The 18,689-nt window shown below is 42.3% G+C and overlaps 2 protein-coding genes and 1 long non-coding RNA gene across 5 annotated transcripts; 2 read left to right on the forward strand and 1 right to left on the reverse strand.

Annotated features, from left to right (window-relative positions):
- Positions 1 to 227: 227 nt before the first annotated feature.
- Positions 228 to 650, forward strand: LOC143103352 (uncharacterized). Its single transcript, XR_012982776.1, has 2 exons — positions 228 to 318; positions 563 to 650. It is a non-coding gene; the product is annotated as an uncharacterized LOC143103352 (long non-coding RNA).
- Positions 651 to 4,346: 3,696 nt separating this feature from the next.
- tecra (trans-2,3-enoyl-CoA reductase a) lies at positions 4,347 to 11,051 on the forward strand. Of its 2 annotated transcripts, none has more exons than XM_076267192.1 (12): positions 4,347 to 4,555; positions 4,868 to 5,057; positions 5,728 to 5,779; positions 5,879 to 5,923; positions 6,091 to 6,194; positions 7,170 to 7,285; positions 7,813 to 7,918; positions 9,559 to 9,631; positions 9,751 to 9,794; positions 9,894 to 9,951; positions 10,126 to 10,214; positions 10,650 to 11,051. In XM_076267192.1, the coding sequence occupies exons 2-12, from the start codon at positions 4,896 to 4,898 to the stop codon at positions 10,821 to 10,823; spliced, it is 1,023 nt and encodes a 340-aa protein (XP_076123307.1). In that variant the 5' UTR covers positions 4,347 to 4,555; positions 4,868 to 4,895; the 3' UTR covers positions 10,824 to 11,051. The 2 variants fall into 2 exon arrangements, with proteins under 2 accessions (XP_076123307.1, XP_076123306.1); XM_076267191.1 differs by having other exon boundaries at positions 4,348 to 4,555; positions 4,864 to 5,057.
- A 2,052-nt stretch (positions 11,052 to 13,103) lies between these two features.
- Positions 13,104 to 18,596, reverse strand: samd1a (sterile alpha motif domain containing 1a). Of its 2 annotated transcripts, none has more exons than XM_076267194.1 (7): positions 18,093 to 18,596; positions 15,819 to 16,116; positions 15,495 to 15,634; positions 15,319 to 15,379; positions 15,115 to 15,205; positions 14,341 to 14,455; positions 13,104 to 14,124 (listed from the first exon to the last, which is right to left on the reverse strand). In XM_076267194.1, exons 1-7 carry the CDS (start codon positions 18,516 to 18,518, stop codon positions 13,975 to 13,977), a joined length of 1,281 nt encoding a protein of 426 aa, XP_076123309.1. In that variant the 5' UTR covers positions 18,519 to 18,596; the 3' UTR covers positions 13,104 to 13,974. The 2 variants fall into 2 exon arrangements, with proteins under 2 accessions (XP_076123309.1, XP_076123308.1); XM_076267193.1 differs by having other exon boundaries at positions 18,051 to 18,596.
- Between the last annotated feature and the right edge of the window lie 93 nt (positions 18,597 to 18,689).

The following is an 18,689-nucleotide window of genomic DNA, read 5'->3' on the forward strand; positions in this document are numbered from 1 at the left end:
GCACAAATTTAGAAACCAATGGGGTGCACTATGTTCCCATGGCCACTTCATTTCTACAGTAAGGCTGGAAAAGAAGATATAGTTGGCTCAATATTGATCATATGTTCGTTTCATTATTTTTATTATTACCTAGCAGTGGTAAAAGTAGTCAATTGTTGTTTGTGTCAGATCTAACAGTGCTATGAGACAACCCCATATTCTTTCCACGCATGCAGAAGTCCAAGTAACGTTAATCAAGGATCTTTGGTTTGCTCACTATCAATCTTTTGACATGATTTGCCAGCCTGGGGTTGGACTAGGACAGCCCAACTTTTCAAGGTAGGTTATCTGCTTTTTATCTGTTTTATTCAGAGACAACAACAAGCAACCGAGCGATTGATAACTTTAAGGTTATACTTTCCAGCAATATGGGCTAGCCTACTACCTTAGCCATCACAATAACTATTTTGGAAAAAACATTGATAACGCTAACAGGATCACTGATGATAAAAAACGAGTGTAATTGTGACTACCTATTTTCAAAAAGAAATAAATGGCTAATGTTTATTTTGTGTTGTTTCAGATTGACCATGGAGATGACTGAGGAAGACAGCCTGAATATCGATGGGAACAGTGGAATTAACACGACTTAAACTTTGTCTGGGATTGCACTTCTACAGCCAGGTTGTTGAATAAAAAAATAATTAGACACTTATGTGTAAAGTTTTTTTTACCCCCCTCTTGTTTGTAGCCTAGCTTATGTTTATCAGTTGAGCTGTTGGGAAAACGTTAGGCCTACGAACTTTAGCCTGGGTGAACCTATAACGAACCTGTTAGCAAATGTGTAGCAAACAGATTTTTCAGGATAATTAGGCCTAATTACCAATCACATTTCACATGTCAAATAAAGCCAGCTGATGTCTGATAAACGGGTCCGTACCACACACAATAAGCGGACCCGTATTGCATGATAAGCAGATCTGGAACACGTCGGTAACACAGACTACCATACGGAACTGGGCCAGTCTTAGCCCTTATTGGTACCAGATCCGTCAAACGGATCCAGACCAATTTTGGACCGATGTGCGTTTGGACGCCTGATCAGGTCCATTATGCAGATCCGTGCCGGATGTTGAGGTAGGTGTGGCCCAGTTCCGTCCCAGTGTATGTTTGCTATCTGGGTTGCGCATCGGGTGCTACCTGGGCCTAGGCTACAGATAAAAAAATAAATAAATAAAAACTCCTGTTTTTCGCGCCCCACCTGGCATGTCTCCGCGAACCAGTAGAAAAACGCTGGTTTAAGGGAAACGAATTATTGAAGACTTCAACACTCACCAGCCCCATTACAAAAAGGCAAAGACCACATTATATTTTTGCCCATTTTCCAAACCACAGTGAATGCAGCCAGAATATTATAATGCCCTGGCTCCTGTTATAACGGGCCAGTAGGTAACAGGGAACCCGCGACGTCCTCTATTTTCAGCTGTTGCTGCAGCCTTCATGTCGGGATCTGGGGGTGTCTCAATGAGTTTCACATTTCTGTGCCGGCTTGCTAGGTGCTTGCTCAGATTTGAGGTGGAATTTTTCGCTGTATAGACAACATGTTTCTTCCCATGAAGAGTGTACAGCGTTAATGTTTTTTTCGTAATGTCTGAACTGCAATGAATTAAATGCTCCATGTTCGCGCTCTCTCCAGCACTCCATGTCTTGCACATGTGTGTCTGTTGTTTACATCTATATAGCCTACATCATTGTCACGAGTTAGTCTCACAAAATCTATATGGCAAAATCCCAAATTCTTTTACTGTCTATGGCAAAATCACGGTTTAGTAATGCAGTAACGCAGGCTGCTTGCAGGAAAGTAAAGTAATCTAATTACTGTTTTTGCAATTGTAATCCCTTACTTTAGTTACTTGAAAAAAGTAATTGGATTACAGTAGGCCTAACGCGTTACTGCCCATCGCAAGTCATGCAGAATTTGATCAAGTCAAGTCTGAAGTCATTAAAATCATGACTTGAGTCTGACTCAAGTCCAAGTCATGTGACTCGAGTCCACATGTCTGCTTAATATACCTATACCAGAGAATGTCTCGGAACTCTTCCGGTGTGGTACTGCATCTAGGGGCGCTCGCGGGCGAGTCCAGAATGAATGGAGATCTATGGAGCTGTACCCCTCAAAATCCACTTTTCTCGGGATATAATTTTTTTTCAAGTAATTTGAATATTGTATTCGAAAGGGAAGACAAAGACAATACACTTGGTTGAGTATTATATTTTTTAAAGTCACTTAATTGTTCTAAAAAGCCTTTCAAACGTGTCAATGACGTCATTCATTAGCATGATAATAGCATAGCATAGCATCAATGCTAGCGTGTTATGGGCAACAACGACCCAACCTGTAAGAAAACGAAAGGACATGACTCCCGGATTATTTCACTTTTGATTGATAATCCATATCCATTTTGCGAAAAATAAAATAAAATCTGAGGGTTTCAGTTGTCAAATATAGGTGAAAACAATAAATGTAGCCATGTAGCTCCATAGGACCCCATGTATTTTGGACTCGCCCGCGATCGCCATCTAGGTGAACTCTGGTGAACTGCAGCCAAATTCGGTTTGTATGGGATTAATAGAGAGTGGGGAGGCTCTCCGTAGACGGGCTCTGCCTATACTTAAAGAAGCCCTATGCAAGTCCGGTTATTCCTTCGCTGTTTCTGGGTTTTCGCCTGATTTGGGCTCGCATTTTTCACGACATAGCTCCCCCTGCAGCTTCGGTAGCAAGTGACTGCTACACTAAACCCCCACTAGCTAGCGAGCTAGCCATCAAGAAACCAAGCTAAACACATACAGGGCTCACAATAAAACGGTCGAGCAAACACATTGTTCAAGAGACTATCAAACCACATTACAAAAACGAAGTTCACCCAAGGCTAGTTGGGAGTCCGTTTTGCAGTCTTCTTAGAAACTACAATCTGACTACATTTTCGAGTCCTTCCGCGGAGTCACATCTGGATTTCTTCGGTCCGGGACCAGAAAGTTGCATATTCGTTTTTTCCACGGAGAAGCACTAGGGGGAGACGAAGCACCCACCAAACGACCCAAAAAGTGTTGTAGAACCATCAGAACGACTCTCAACCTGCATAATTAAGGTCATTTTTGCTAAAATTGTTGCATAGGGCTTCTTTAATACTTTATAATAAATAGCCTACTTGTATAATGGCTGTAACCCTATTACGTCAACCCATTCTTGCACTGATATAGTTTTTCTATAGTTTTTTTTATATTACCTTGTCTACTCTCTTATATGTCCATATTTATTTTATGCTGGTCTCTAGACTTTATTCTTGCACTGTTGCACTGTTGGACTCATTTGCACTATCACCATGACACTCACTTCACCTTACTATGCACAGAGAATCACAGGCTCAGTCCCTGCCTTGCAAGCGCCTCAAGCTTAATCACCCCTAAGCACACTATGTTGATACTTTTTTAGACTTGATTTAGATTTAGTGTTATTTAGTATAATTTGTATTTAGTATATTCTTTATCTTCTACTGTCCTTATTATACTTTTTCTGCTGTTAGTGCATGTTGTTTGTGATGTCTGTATGCTACTGTGACCTTGATCTATCTATCTAGAACTAACTTGTAAATTGTAACATACATTATTCATACTTTATATTAGGCCTCAGATATGTAGGCCTAGGTCTATGCGTTTGTTTATGTTGGAAATGTACACTGTTTAGTTTAGTTATATAAACACTTAATACAACAAACTGTAGTCAGAAGAAAACCCCTCTCCTCTTCCCTGAGGAGAGAGGATTTCGGTAGCTTGTTTCAGATTTTGACCACACGAGGGCAGCAAGGTGCCCTTTTGAGTGCTGAGCTAAGCAGTACCATCTATCTTTGAAGGGCTGCCTGATAGCCTATTAATCAGCACAAATACATAATTTCATCACAGGACTACTAGCCAAGTTTATTAGAGCTCCTTGACCCTAAATGTCCAAACTGAGTGGTCGACTGACTTTCATTTAATTGTTGTAATTTAATTAAATTACAATTTAGATTAGGCTACCAAATTAATTGTAGCCTATTTAGTGTGGAGTCAAACAAATAATTTCACTCTGAAAATGTATAATTGATCTCGTTCTAATTAAGGCAACTCAACTGTTTATGAAGCTGCGTACATGTGAAGTTTGTCTAAATGTTTTTTAGTGCAAGGTAGCCTATTTGTGAGAGGAGGTCGTGGGCACAGTGTTGTTCCATTTGCCGATTTGGAATGTGGGCGGCTTCTTTAACCCACGGACACGCGGTGGTCGTCTCGGCCGTCTCTCTCACTCTGGGTGTTGAGGACAGCAGACCAGCAGCTCTGGTCTTTCAGTCGCTGCTGCTGAGCAGGCTTGAGTTTGGCAAGGTCACCATACTACAGCATGACAAATTTGGCCGCTTATATTTAGCTGTGTACACGACGCCCGTGGATTATGCCTTGGGTCTCTCGGGTTTCGTCTTCAAGTGACTGGTGGGAGTGAGTGCTTGTGAGGCGGGTGACTTGTAGCAGCTCCTCAGGTGTTTTGAAGGTGGGTTACGTTCTCGCGGTTCTCTACCGTGCAATCTTTATTTGCTCTCTCGCTTTCTCTCTGCCCTGTCTTTTTGTCATTAGTTGGGGGGGGGTCTCTAAACTCTGGCTATCCCCCCTTAGTTATGTGAAACCAAACGCTTTTGTGTTGGTTAAGGGGAAAGCAGTTTAGCACAGGTGTCAGGGCGCTAGTGTTGTGTAATGACGGCAAATGACAGCTGACAGGTGTTTTTAAACGCTCTCAAGAAGGTGGACGGGAAATTGATTTTTTCACTCTTCCAGAAACAGCTGTTTTTTGTTTTTTGTCAGTCAGGCACTGAGGCAAGTGGTCCGAGGGCATCATGGATGCCCTGGCGCTAGAGGCGAAGGGCAACAAGGCTGATGCCCCAGCTGCTGCCCCTACCAAAAGACCAAAGCAACCGAAAAAAGCTAAAAGAATCGTTTACTTTGAGTTGGAGATATTGCACGCAAAGACAAAGGAAAAACTCCTCCTCCTGGACAAGGTAAGTGTGTGTGTGTGTGTGTGTGTGTGTGTTTGTTTGTTTGTGTGTGTGTGTGTGTGTGTGTGTGTGTGTGTGTATGTTTACATTTACCTGAACAAATGTGGGGATATGGTTTTGTTAAATTAAATTCTCAAAGCACAGACAGGTCAGAAAGACCATTTATCTGTAATGGACATGATTTAACCACAACAATTCTACAAAGCAAACATTAGCAGTGCTTATTATGATATACTAATAATAACTGAAATGCCATGAGACTTGCTCCTCTATCAGAGATAGGCCATCTGTCATGTGTGGGGTAGCGAGTCTCACAGCCAGTGACATACTTAACCGATACTGTGGTTACATGTGGACATTATCCGGCTGGTTCTTTGAGGTCGTGTTGCATTTGGAAGGCGAGAATACCCGCTGAGCTCACAGGAATCTCCTGAGCTAGCCGTGAGTGTGCGCTCTCTGCTTGGTCAGGCAGCCAAGCTAGCAGAGCAATGCATTTGGCAGGCATGTGCATATATATGTGCACAGTGTATGAATATATTCAGATGACAATAACTTAAAAGGCGGCAGTGGTACATTTGTGAGATGTTTTCTTAGAAATCATGTCTATCAGAGGCAGTATTGAAATTATTTTTGCTTACATATTCCTTAAACATATGTTGTTGTTTACGTCAAGGTGGAGCCCACTTCAACCATTCTGGATATTAAGTCCATGTTCCACAAATCAAGTAAGAAAAACAGATAAGGCATTACATTACTGCTCTGAAGGGCTCCATGTTTGAATCATGCTGCGGTCATCATCCATATTATCTCTTGGTTCCTCCCAGATCCACAGTGGTATCCTGCTAGACAATCATTATGCTTAGATCCAAGTAAGTAGACTGTTTCCATTTCAACCTGTGAAATCACAGAAGTAACATCTCCACACCTGCCACAGATATTCTTCTGTAGGAACTAGAAGCTTCTTTTGGCAGGTTAGCTGTTTGGATGAGTTTTATTTAGAGCTGTTTTCATGACTGATTGGAAAATCATTCTATAGAGGGGAGGTCGCTCAAGGATGAAGACATCCTTCAGACCCTTCCCGTTGGAACTACGGCTACTTTCTACTTCAGGGACCTTGGGGCTCAGCTCAGCTGGGGAACAGTAAGTCTGCAGGCTCGCCACAGTGAAGTATGACCTCTACTCTACTCGAGTGCCCAGACAGAATCACAGCATGCACAGGCATTCTTAAACATGATGTCTTTTCTTTTTTTTAAGTGACATAGGACCCCCAGCCATTCACAAAGACACACAACAGTAACAATAGAACACACTCTACCCCCACCCAGTCTGTTTTCTGTTACTCACACACACACATGCACACACACACACATGCACACACACACACACACACACACACACACACACACACACACACATTTCAACTACTCAGAACACACATACACCACTGAGAAGATATGCTGACAGACAAGTTCACCATCCTCTTGTTCAGTTTTCTCTTGCTTCTGTGGTAGCCTTTCTTCCTTCCTGGAACATGTAATCTCACCAGTGTCATATCCACGCAGGTGTTTATCCCTCTGCCCTCCTGTTCACCTTCTGCTGGAAGCCCCTGCAGCTCACATTAGCCCTGATGCTCACGTCTAGCATTGCTGTTGTGGTAGCATGGAAACGTGCTGCTAACTGCTGCCAATGAATGTTAGTTTTAAGTGCTTCAGAATTCATTAGTCTTCATTAGTGTTCCACCACCTTCTCTCACCAAATAGTTCCTGTTTAGTCCTTATTGAGGGACAGTTCGCTTTGAAATAGTTCTGCCATGCTCTCTCGTTTAGACAATGCCTCTTTAGTTGAATGCCAAGTCATGTATATTATGGAGGCCTTTCATATCCCACTTAGCAGAGCACAGATCTCTATTGGCTGCTTGTTTTGCAACTTGATCACTGAATTGGATCACCTGTGCCTAAGAGCCTGAACCAAAAACAAACTATTATTGAGGCAATGTGAATTGAAGGAAAACAAGTAATTTTATTACTCCTACTGTTAAATAGCAATTTAATATTTTTAATGCAAGTTCTCTACCACTGTGTCTTTTCACTCACTTTCACACCCTTATTTCTCTAGGTGTTTCTGGCAGAGTGCGTTGGACCCCTTGTCATCTATCTGTTGTTCTACTTCCGGCTCCCCTTCATTTATGCCCCTAGATATGACTTCACCACCCCTAAACAATGGGTTGTACAGTGAGTACTCGTCATTTCCCACCTATTAACCAAGGTTTATAGATTGATTTAGCAAACATTCATTAGCTATGAGGTTAATACGCCGTGGCGGGCTATACATGGAAATGCATCTCTTTCCTTCATTCTTCTTTTATGATTAAAGCACAGTCTGATTCACTGGGCTAGTAGGCACTGTGGTTAATACACAGGTACGCTTAATACTTTTTTTTTAAATTTCCATAAAACACTGTCCTGAGGTTTATACACAATGCTGCTAATATACTATAGACTGGTTTCATTTGACCCACATTGCATATCCATGCTGTTGCACCATTGTCCATCTACTTCACAGGGTGTATTATTAGGCAGATTGTTGCTTTAAAACCAGGCCCTCATGTGATGACACTGCTGGTGTTTTCTTACAGTTGTTAAAGTAGACATTTACAGTGTGGGATGATGAATAGACTCATATAGTGTGATTGACTGATATAGCATGCCCATTACCCGAGGTCAAGCCTTCATCACCCAGCTTATGTCTCTCATTGCAGCCTTGCCTGCATATGCCACTCCTTTCACTATGTCAAACGGATCCTGGAGACCATGTTCGTGCACCGGTTCTCCACAGGCACAATGCCCCTCCGCAACATATTCAAGGTAGCCGTGAAGCCACTGACACAGCACCTTTCGTTTGAATCCCTCAGTGGTCAGTGATTTTGACAGTATTACTGACATTGCACTACGTTTTGTTGAAACTCAGTTTATAAAATGGCCTCTCACCCTCATTCCTGGAACTAATTTGGTGTTTTACCACAGTACTGTTCCAATTCAGTTCATAATGATATTCATGGTTTATGACTAGTTTATGACAAAGGTTTTAAGTCTGCTGTAGTGGATTTGGAGTTTACCTTTGTAATGTGGGAGGTTACAAAATGACAAGTTACTCTATAACTCAGTTACTCTAACTGTGATAACTAAACTAAAATTCAATTCAACTTATCAAACTAATGTAACTTATTGGAATGGCAGATAACATGAGCAGAGCAAACATTGCTCAAAATTTGAGCTGAATGGAACCTGTCTGCAGACATCTAAGATTACACCATAATGAATATTACATTCTACCTATAAACTCTCTCTATATTTAAAAGAATATCAGATGTATCCCCTCTGTAATCACCAATATTTTATTACCGGTACATGTTTTTTTTTTTTCTCAGCAACTCTACCAAATTACAACTACATTCATTTTGTATTACCAATGTAACTTTGTTACATAGTTATGAATATCATAGTGTGGTGTAGCACACTGGTAGAAAAGGGGCTCTAGTTACCACATCATTTGACACTTCAGACATCTCCACAACACACTGAGGGAGTATGACATGCCATTTCACATTCAAGAGATCCCTGCGGACACCTTATGCTTGATCATGTCACAGAATAAGTACATTTCTTATCAGAGTTTGATTAATTCGAATTTTAGGGAAACACATTGATATGCAAATATCACATCATATTTTATTTCGATATGGATTGTTCAAGGGCTGATTTCACAACAAGATTAGGTAATGATTCTTCCCACGCAGAGTTGTTTGTGCATGGCAGGAGATAACTAAAGTCATTTTTGCTACGATGAAACATTTTTGAAACTGCTCCCTTATCAAGTTCAGGTTTAAATATAGCTCAGACAGCAGCTGGAAGTTTTCATAGAGCGGCAGCACCCTGACATGGTGGTTGTGACTTTACCTGTGACTAAGAAATGACTGGCTCCCACATTATATTCTATACTATAATATGCAAACATTAAGTGTTTTTCGAACTTGGTTAGCATCCAAAAAAGATTGCAAGGCTGAGGATGAGTTTACTTGATTAAATCCTCCTGTTAGTTAATCAGTCTTGTACTACCGAGACCAAGATTCATGCTCACTGATGGAGTTGTATATGTAAATTGCCATTTGATTGAGAGGAATGCATATATAAATGCCTTGTGCTTATGGGTTAATTTTAAAGGAACACACATCATTTTTGGGTTAAATAAGAGGGTACATACCATTTCTTCTCTGAGCTGTATACTAACTGGTGTAACCCACTTCCAGTGAAGTATACTATAAGCTAGGCTAGCAGTGTTAACGGAGCCAAACAGGGTTATTGCAAGCACAGAGAAGAGAAGGGGGAGTGTTCTTATGGAACTGGGGTAGACAGCAAATGAGCAAATTTCACAAAAAGCTGTCGTGTTCCTTTAAAATTGACCCAGCAATTAACCCATAACAACAGCCATGATTTTTCCCTTTCAGAATTGCTCCTATTACTGGTTCTTTGCAGCATGGATGGCATATTACATTAACCATCCTCTGTACACTCCACCAAGTAAGACATACCTCTCATTTTTAACACTGTTTTAAAGCATTTCACATTTTCAAAGAGTGAAGTTTCGAGTTTGATGTCGGGAGATTATCAACAACACCACTGTAAATATGTGTTTTCAGTGTATGGGGAGCAACAAGTAAAGACTGCTCTTATGATATTTCTGGTAAGAAGCAGTTGTGGTATAGCTAATACATATTGTATTGCTCTTTTGGATTGCAAATTTTTTAACGCTGAAAGGCATTGCTTGAATTTATATTCACAGTTCTGTCAGTTAGGAAATTTCTCCATCCATATTGCCTTACGCAACCTCAAGCAACCTGGTGAGTTAATGGGGCAAGATGGCATGCTCTTTCCCAAGAGTGCATAGGCACACCCACAACTTTTAATTTACTGTCAGTAACTGCTGAAATTGGTATGCACTATGCAGACATCCAAGCCAAGTGCTGTCACATTGAAATGCAGTTGAAACTTTCTCATCTGACGTGTCATCACAGGTTCAAAGGTGAAGAAGATCCCTTATCCATCTAAGAATCCTTTCACATGGATCTTCTGGGTGGTTTCCTGTCCAAATTACACTTACGAGGTATTGAAGAATGACATCGACGCGCTGTGTGTAGTGGTATTTGCCTGAGTACTGTTGAGTGTTGCTGCCCCCCACTGGCTAGATGGATATTTTGCATTGAGTAATGAGGCAGACAGTCCCCTGCCAGGCACAGTGCTGCTGTAAGCTTGCTAGAGGGCATTCTCGTCCTGGAGCTGTCTCACAATGACATCGCTACAAAACATCACATATTTAAGAGTCTGAATGATGGAGAAGCACCAGAATAACTTACTGTTTATGGTTTGTGTGTGTGTATGTGTGTGTGTGTGTGTGTGTGTGTGTGTGTGTGTGCGCGCGCGTGTGTGTGTGTGTGCGTGTATATGTGTGTATGTTTGTGTGTGTGTCTGTGTGTGTGTATGTATGTGTGTGTGTATGTATGTGTGTGTGTGTGTGTGTGTGTATGTGTGTCCTCTCCAGTGTGGCTCCTGGGTGGGCTTCACAGTGATGACCCAGTGTGTGCCCGTGGCCTTCTTCACCATCGTGGGCTTCATCCAGATGGCGATATGGGCACGGGGCAAGCACCGCAGCTACCTGAAGGAGTTCCCGCATTACCCCACCCTCCGCTCTTCCATCCTGCCCTTCATCCTGTAGGGCACGCCAGACACCCTGATGGACCCTAGGGAGTGAGAGAGGGGGGGGGGGGGGGGTTACCCCCATCACCTCTCCATCTGCTCATGTCAGCAGATGTTTGCCACAGCATCTAGTGAACAGTTTAGACTCCGAGCAATGAAATGCTCTTGATGGACGTTGAAGTGAAATACTAGACGAGGAAAGTGATTCATGAATTACATTGCCTGTGTCAAATAAATCCATTTGTAGCCTGAAATACTGACTTGTGGGTATTTATGCTATGAAGGTTGAATGTGTTAAAAGAAACTGTTGCCATCACATCGAATGAATATTTCATGCATAACTACACAACACCATTAGTTTAACCAGTGGTGTTAGAACCAGAGTTCTACCTCTACCCAATAACCTATTGCTTTTATCTATCTGGATTACAATAATAACTATCCAGATAGTATACTCTGAATCTACTAAAGCTTTTTTTATAATTCATTACACAAGACCAAATTCATGTCACTTCTTTTTTTCTCTTTGTGGATATAATTTTATCCTTTACACATAAATGACTAAAATATACTTTCAGAAGAATCTGAACATTTGCATTGGTATTTTTGCTGTTGAAGTACCTTGAGTTAGCCTGGGTGAGCCCAGACAAATATGTGACCACTTTTGAATTTGTTCTGTAGATCTACCTGGCCACCTTCCAATTCCCAGCCATTCCCAAAATCACAGAAAAACCTTTTTAAAGTTAATTTCACTGCTGAATATGTCATGCCCCTTGGAAATGGGAAGTTAACGAAGGGTCCCCTTACCAATTCTCTTTTGATAGTCCGGTGTCAGCCAGACTAGCCTTAAGCGTTTCAGGGTAACCCTCATCAAACTGGAAATCAAACACCAAACAATAAAACTTTTGTCCCTTTCAATTTCCCCCCCAAATATATGAAGAAGAACACTGCGTTTCCACATCAAAGCTCAACATCCATGGTGCTGCTTGGACGCAAACGTCCCCTATCTCTCCTCTCAATTTCAGCTGATGGTCTTTGCTGTCTCAGTTCCCTCAGCCTGATTTTTAAAAATCCAATTTTCCTTCTGCCAAATGTATCGTCATATGTGGTATCCACTAATGAGTCTCAGCTTGTCTAAGCTACAGCAAGACTGGTACACTCTGAAAGGCATTCAAATGTCTAAGCTACAGCAACACTGGTACACTCTGAAGGGCATTCAAATGTCTATGCTACAGCAACACTGGTACACTCTGACAGGCATTCAAATGGAAGTGTGTAAAATAGACATATCGGTATAACTGATGCTCAACCATCACAACACAGAAAACAAATATTGAAATTGATGCCTTGAGTTCGCATTTGGAAAATAAATTCCAGAATGTGACTGAATAAACTTATTGTATATAAGAAAAGATGATTATATTAGGGCTGTCAATCGATTAAAAAAATTAATCTAATTAATTACATACTCTGTGATTAATTAATCTAAATTAATCGCATATATTTTTGCTGTGAAAGTATTTTAAATATTTAAATTCAAATGAATCATTGAATAATCAGCATTAGTGACATTCAAGTTCAAAGACTCTTTTATTATTATTTTCATTGTTCAAATAATTGCCATAATAATCTATGATATGACCTAATATGCTGAGGAAATAAATTCAAAAGTGCTTCTGAAAGAAGTTTTTTTTTCACATACAAGGCATTTCAGGCCACAGATATAACCTAGGGGACACAATGAAAATAAATGAACACTCCCCTCAATGTCAACACTTATTTCTTTGCATTGATGTGCGACTAGAGCTGATGAACTCCAGTGATATGCAAATTCCTTGCTGCAGACATTGCAGAGGACTTTATTTTCAACACTTTATTTTTTTATCAACACCATCAGGCCGTTTTTTAAAAGTAAATGTTCCAAACAATGATTCAGGCAGCACGTTTTCTTCTCTCTCCTTCATTTTACAGTCTAATTTTTGCTGACTAGAATGGCTCGGGGTCAAAGGTCATACGGAATCGATTAATCTGCACTAATTTTTTTAATCAGTTATTTTTTCTGAAATTAATTAATCAAAATGTATCAGTTATTTTGACAGCCCTAGATTATATCATCAAAAAATATCTTAAATGTCCGCTTGAATAGAGGACACCCTAAGAGATATGATAATGCCTACTTGGTGGATATGCAATCAATGGCATTAAAAAATGCAAATCAAATCAAAATGGGATTCCTGAAAACCCTCAGTTTAAAAAGAATTACAATGACATAAGACAAAATGAAACAGGACATAGCCTCATCAGATGCTCAGTCAAATCACTTTAATATAAGCGCCAGGTTAACAAAACAAACCTGTTCTTCCAAACAAGGTTTCCCCCGAGGCCACATCATACTTTATCGTCAAACTGTTAGTTCTTGAGAGTAACAACAATTTACTCTTTATGCCCAAAACAAACACTTTTCTGTTTCCTGAATTCAAATGAAAATGCATCAGTTTATGTAACTTATGGATATTTCTTCTCCTTAGTGCCAGACACAGAGATATTATATTCATTTTTTTATTTTTGTTTCACATGCATTGGATGCACAGATAAGTACCTTCAAATAAAAACGGAAACCTGATGTCTGTAAAATCAAGGAAACAGTCTGACTTAACAGTACATAACGGTTAAAATGCTATTGTTATGCATCTTATACACACATACATATATACATTCAAATCCAGAGCTAGTGGTCAAAATTACTGCTCCATCAAGGCAATGGCAGTGTATGTACCATGTAGCCATTAACTTTATAACACTATATACATTAACCATATCTTACATGGAATCCACTAAACAAGGTCTCCACACATGTGCAAAAGTAGAAGCTGTTCAGAGGCCAGTTCCAGAAACAGAGGGAGAGAGATTGAGATGTGGCACAAGATAGTCTGTGCTCTCTCAGTTCTGAGGGTGAAGGGTGAGAACCTCAGCTCTGGCTGACGTGATTTTTAAAGTGTCTCAGCTTGATGCCACTGTTTCAGTGGTGACCTTTTTGACTCACTCAGGGTCAAGATGGCTAGCTTGCTCGCCCTGTCTAAGAATGAGTGAGTGAGTGAGTGAATGGGTGAGAGACAGGCGTCCCAGGTTGCTGTACGGACACCTAACGGGGAGGTGGAGAATGACGACCATCAGCTGAGGTCACCATCGTCCTGGAAGACCCTCCTCTGCAGCATCTTCACGTGCCGCTCGTAAATCTTGAGGGCAGGCCCAAGCCTAATGGACAGGCCGGTCAGCACATCACTGCGCTGCATCAGGAGAAGAGCCCGGCCATCAATTTCCTGTCAAGGACAAAATGGTGTAAATAACAAAAAGTCAGACGTTTGACCTTATGTAGAATGTAGCTTGTCATTTATCTCCAGTATGGCTAAGGATATCAAGGGATCTACTTTAACAATTAATTTTAAAATGGTTACTCTGTTGCAAACGACTGTGAATGAACATATAGCTCCCCCCTGTGGTGAGAGCAGAGAGGACAGCCTAGGGGTATATAGTACCTGGGTTCTGAACGCCAACGCCTGTTCAGGGAACCCTGCTGTGGTGAAATAACTGGCAACATCTGCCACAGTCCACTGCATCGGATCCTTACCAATCTCCCCTCTGCCCTCTGAGCTGAAGACACAAGAAGCAAAATGGACAGGCGTGAGAAACAGTTGAGGCCATGTGGCAATATGAGAAATCTTTTCTCCGAACCTGTCAAGATGTTGGCATCTGCGTTCAAACAAAACTTGAACGGGGCTCTTGCATTACTACATACTTCAAACAGATAGAGAGGGACTTAATCCAACATACAACATCTCACTGTGTGTGTGGGTGCTTGTATAAGTATAAGTATAAGTATAAGTATATATACTTTTTTGATCCCGTGAGGGAAATTTGGTCTCTGCATTTAACCCAATCGGTGAAATAGTGAAACACAAACAGCACACAGTGAACACACAGTGAGGTGAAGCACACACTAATCCCGGCGCAGTGAGCTGCCTGCTTCAACGGCGGCGCTCGGGGAGCAGTGAGGGGTTAGGTGCCTTGCTCAAGGGCACTTCAGCTGCGGCCCACTGGTCGGGGCTCGAACCAGCAACCCTCCGGTTACAAGTCCAGAGTGCAAATCAGTGGGCCACGGCTGCCCCCAGTGGGCCATGGCTGCTTGTGAGAGTGTGCATGCATTTGTGTACATGTTAACTAACCTTTAACATGAAATAAGTTGCAAGATAAAGAGTCTATTGTTTGTTTTTTATCCTATTATGAACATAGAGCTCTAAAGACATACTTACACTTCTCTGCTCTGCTCTGTATCCTTGACGATTGCATCTTGTTCCAGAGTGGAGGTCACAGTCACCTTCATCCCCTTCGTACTCTCCTTACCTGGAACGGGACAGGCAGGCAGGACAAGACGATCAATCACCACAAACCAGCATATAAAACCCCACAAGGTCATCATCTCATTAAGGTGATAAAATTGGGCCCTCTCCACTCACCATTCTCTGAGCCATAGGAACACATTTGAGAATGTCCTTTAGAGACCTGCATTGCTTCATCCTGCAGGCAGGCACACAATAAAGTGAGTGTGCAACAAGAACGCACTAAAGGACTTACATTATACAAACACATGATATACATCCAATATATACATCCGATGATCAAATGGACTGACCTGCGTGGGGCTGCACTTTGACCCCAGCTGATCCGGTGTGGCCGCACTCTCTACTGCCCTCATCCCTTCCTCTCTCTTCAGAGCGTACCTCTGAACAGACGGGCAGAGTGCAAGAGGCTGGCTCCCCAACTCCAACACTCCTATCACACACACACAAATACAGTTAATTGCATTTCTTAGCATGCCTAGCACACCTTTCATCTGCATATTCCCTTTAAAGGCAACGTTTTGAATGACTATCATCAGGGGCGCTGCTTGAAAATGTGGGCCCTATGACAGACAATAACCCCCCCCACCAGCGGCGCCCCTGACTATCATTATTACCTGTCTCCCGGAGCGATCCAGTCGGTAGGGGCTCTGCTTGGTAGGCATTGCCCTCATATCCCTCATGTTTTAGTGGGGCCAGGCTAGGAGAACATTTGCCCAGGCTGGGCCTGTCTGAAGGCCAGTGGCCATTGCATGATGGGCCCAGGGGGTGAGGAAGAGAACTGACATGGGCACAGATGCCCATCTCATCTCCATGCCCAGAGCGGGACCCAGTGTTGCCACACTCATCCTGTGTGTTGCCTGTGCCATCCTGTGTCAGAGGGTTATTCAGTTCCACGGCCATGGACACGCTCCCCTGTGAGACAGAAACTGATGTGATGCTGAGCAATACTTCATTATATCCACATGTTTAATTAAAGTTAACAGTGAATGAAAATACAACTATCACACACTGGAGCCCACAGCTTGAGATTTATATTAAAAATGTGTAATAATACAAAAATGTCATTATCTAAGAGAGAATTTTCTCTGGTTTTCAAGAAAATGTGCTGGAATCGAATAATAAGATTTAGGTTGATGCCCTAAGAATCTGTTGTCATATGATACACACTGCCCATCACTGGTAAGAATGCAGACCACCATGATCATTCACATTGATTGTCCCATTGGCATGGGCAATGCTGTTTCTGATTAATTCAATGAAACACATTACCGACATAACCCCGTAGCAGCATGTTCGCGTTTTCGAGATCGGTATAACCTTCTTGCTCTTCGTCAGAGAGAAACTGTCTGTGAAAGACAGTCAAGTTGTTTTGTGTCTTTATGAATGCGTTATGTATGTAAACTGCGCCATATCAACAAACGCATTAACACTGACCTTTTGCCTGAGTGGATAGCGGGCATAGAGTGGGATAGCCCATCATCTGCTTGAACGCGAATGCAGAGATAAAGCGCTAATGCTGAAGACTGAAGAGCGTATGAAACAAGTGACAGTGGTTGGTGCAAAAAAATAAATCGTTTTTGTACGATTGTAAGAAATATGTGCTGATACACTGCTCGCATGTCGACCCACAACGTCGGGCAGTCTCGAAAACGTTGCGAGTTTTTAGGCCTTGCTAATGTCCGTGTCTTCACAAAAGCGCTTTTTGGGGGGCTACGATTCGCAAAAACACTTTCATATTTCAGAGTTTCAAAGGGGTCAAACGTGTAGTTTGCAAGCGGTCGGTCGGTCGGTCCCCCCCCCCCCCCCCCTCAAATGTGTGTTTCCAACGAGACATGAAACGTGAGCCGTGTCTCGCCGTACGTATGTCTGTGTGTAACTAGCTGAGGCGCGCGAGTGCGAGCGCTAACTCCACAAAGCCCGCCCCGCACCTCACTGAAGCGCTTGCTACTGAGAACACGCAAAACAGACAACTAGCCTTCAGCCTGTCCTGTCGATAATCACCAAATACACAAACACAACTGTTTAGAGTGTTGAACAAAACACAACAAGAGACCAATCAGATAAGACATCCGAATTTGAAGAAGTTTCCGTTATTTCCAAAAGCTCTAGTTGCTCTCGCTTGGATTACCTATTTCGTTCAGGGGGGAAAAGGGGCAAAACGCAGTGCTGACGTGCAATCAAAATGCTAGCTAGCTAGCTACCTTTTCCTTTGCATCGGCGCTATGTCGTGAGTTCTTCGATAACCGCACCGACTACTTCGTTCCCACTTCCGAGACGAGCAGGCTACTCTGACAATTAGCTCCAGTCGACGAAGCAGATCTGTGCAGGCAGGCAGGAAATCTCACTACCCATTCACTTTGTTTTGACTTAGGGACATCTCTCCCTGCGACAGGCGCTCGTTCATACCTATACACCCCTTATATCTTAGAGCTTTGAAGTGCATGACCTTTGAAATGTATCGTCCTCACGGCGCTCGGCGTTCAGAGCTGAACCAGTCGATCCCCTATATCCAAGCTGTTTTGGTTACGCTCTGGCCTCATGTCGTTGCATGCTTGGTCTACACAAGGCTCTAGTTTGTAGGCTACTGGTTCTTTCTGTTCGTTCTCATGGTACATGTCAAAGTTTTATGCTTTTTGTTTGTTGCATTAGTTACAGTTTCTACTTGGTTGCAAACTTGGTTCACAAACACTTGCGTTGTTCACGCTGACAGGAGAGCGCCTTCCATTGTTGGCGTTATTACCCTGGTCATGAGAGGTAGTGCCGCTCCCCGTCTGCGGCAGTTTTCTGTGGGTGCACTTGCTTAAATCACTAAAACCATTAACATCTAAATTCACTTTGACGAATACCGGTGTCAGTGTGAAAATGGTCGTTTCAGACACTAAACTCACAGTTGTATCCTCGCCAATGTCGGTAGAATCTACTGTTGTGTCAAGCGTAGAGTCGTGAAACTGGCTGCCATGCATTACTTCCATATCCCCCATCTCATCCTCCGTGGGACCGAGAACACTGTCGTCGTTGCTCGAATCTGGGAGCGCTGGTTGTTTTACCACTGATCTATTTGTCACCTGACTCAGTTTTTTTCGATTTCTTTGAACCTTTGCAGCATTTCGATAAGAAATCGAGCCTTTGTAGTTAACTTTAAGGACCGTTTGTTCTTGGATCAGTTTCTCCAATTCTTTACAGGTTCGATCTGGCTCGGACCCGTGTCGTCTTCGTACCATCCTACAAATTCTTTCAAGATCTGGTCTCGCTTTTCTTGACCGTAAAGAGTCTATCGTCTCAAGTATCCAGTCGCGATACGATGGTTCAGACATTTCTTTCCAAACAGGTTCGTCGGATTCTTTGAGTGTTCCCAATGTGACTGCGCTACTTCTTCAAGCCGCGGTCGCGGTCCGAGCCCAGTTGAGACTCGAGAGAACGGAAACCTCACTGTACGCGTGCGTTGCTCACTTTGTGCGCTTAAGGTGGACTGCCCGAAGTGGAAT

Source organism: Alosa pseudoharengus, unplaced genomic scaffold (assembly GCF_046254945.1).
Source record: "Alosa pseudoharengus isolate Yale_2024_CS ecotype anadromous, Long Island Sound unplaced genomic scaffold, YU_APseudo_1.1 YU_APseudo_1.1_scf_4, whole genome shotgun sequence".
In the NCBI taxonomy this organism is placed as follows: domain Eukaryota; kingdom Metazoa; phylum Chordata; class Actinopteri; order Clupeiformes; family Clupeidae; genus Alosa; species Alosa pseudoharengus.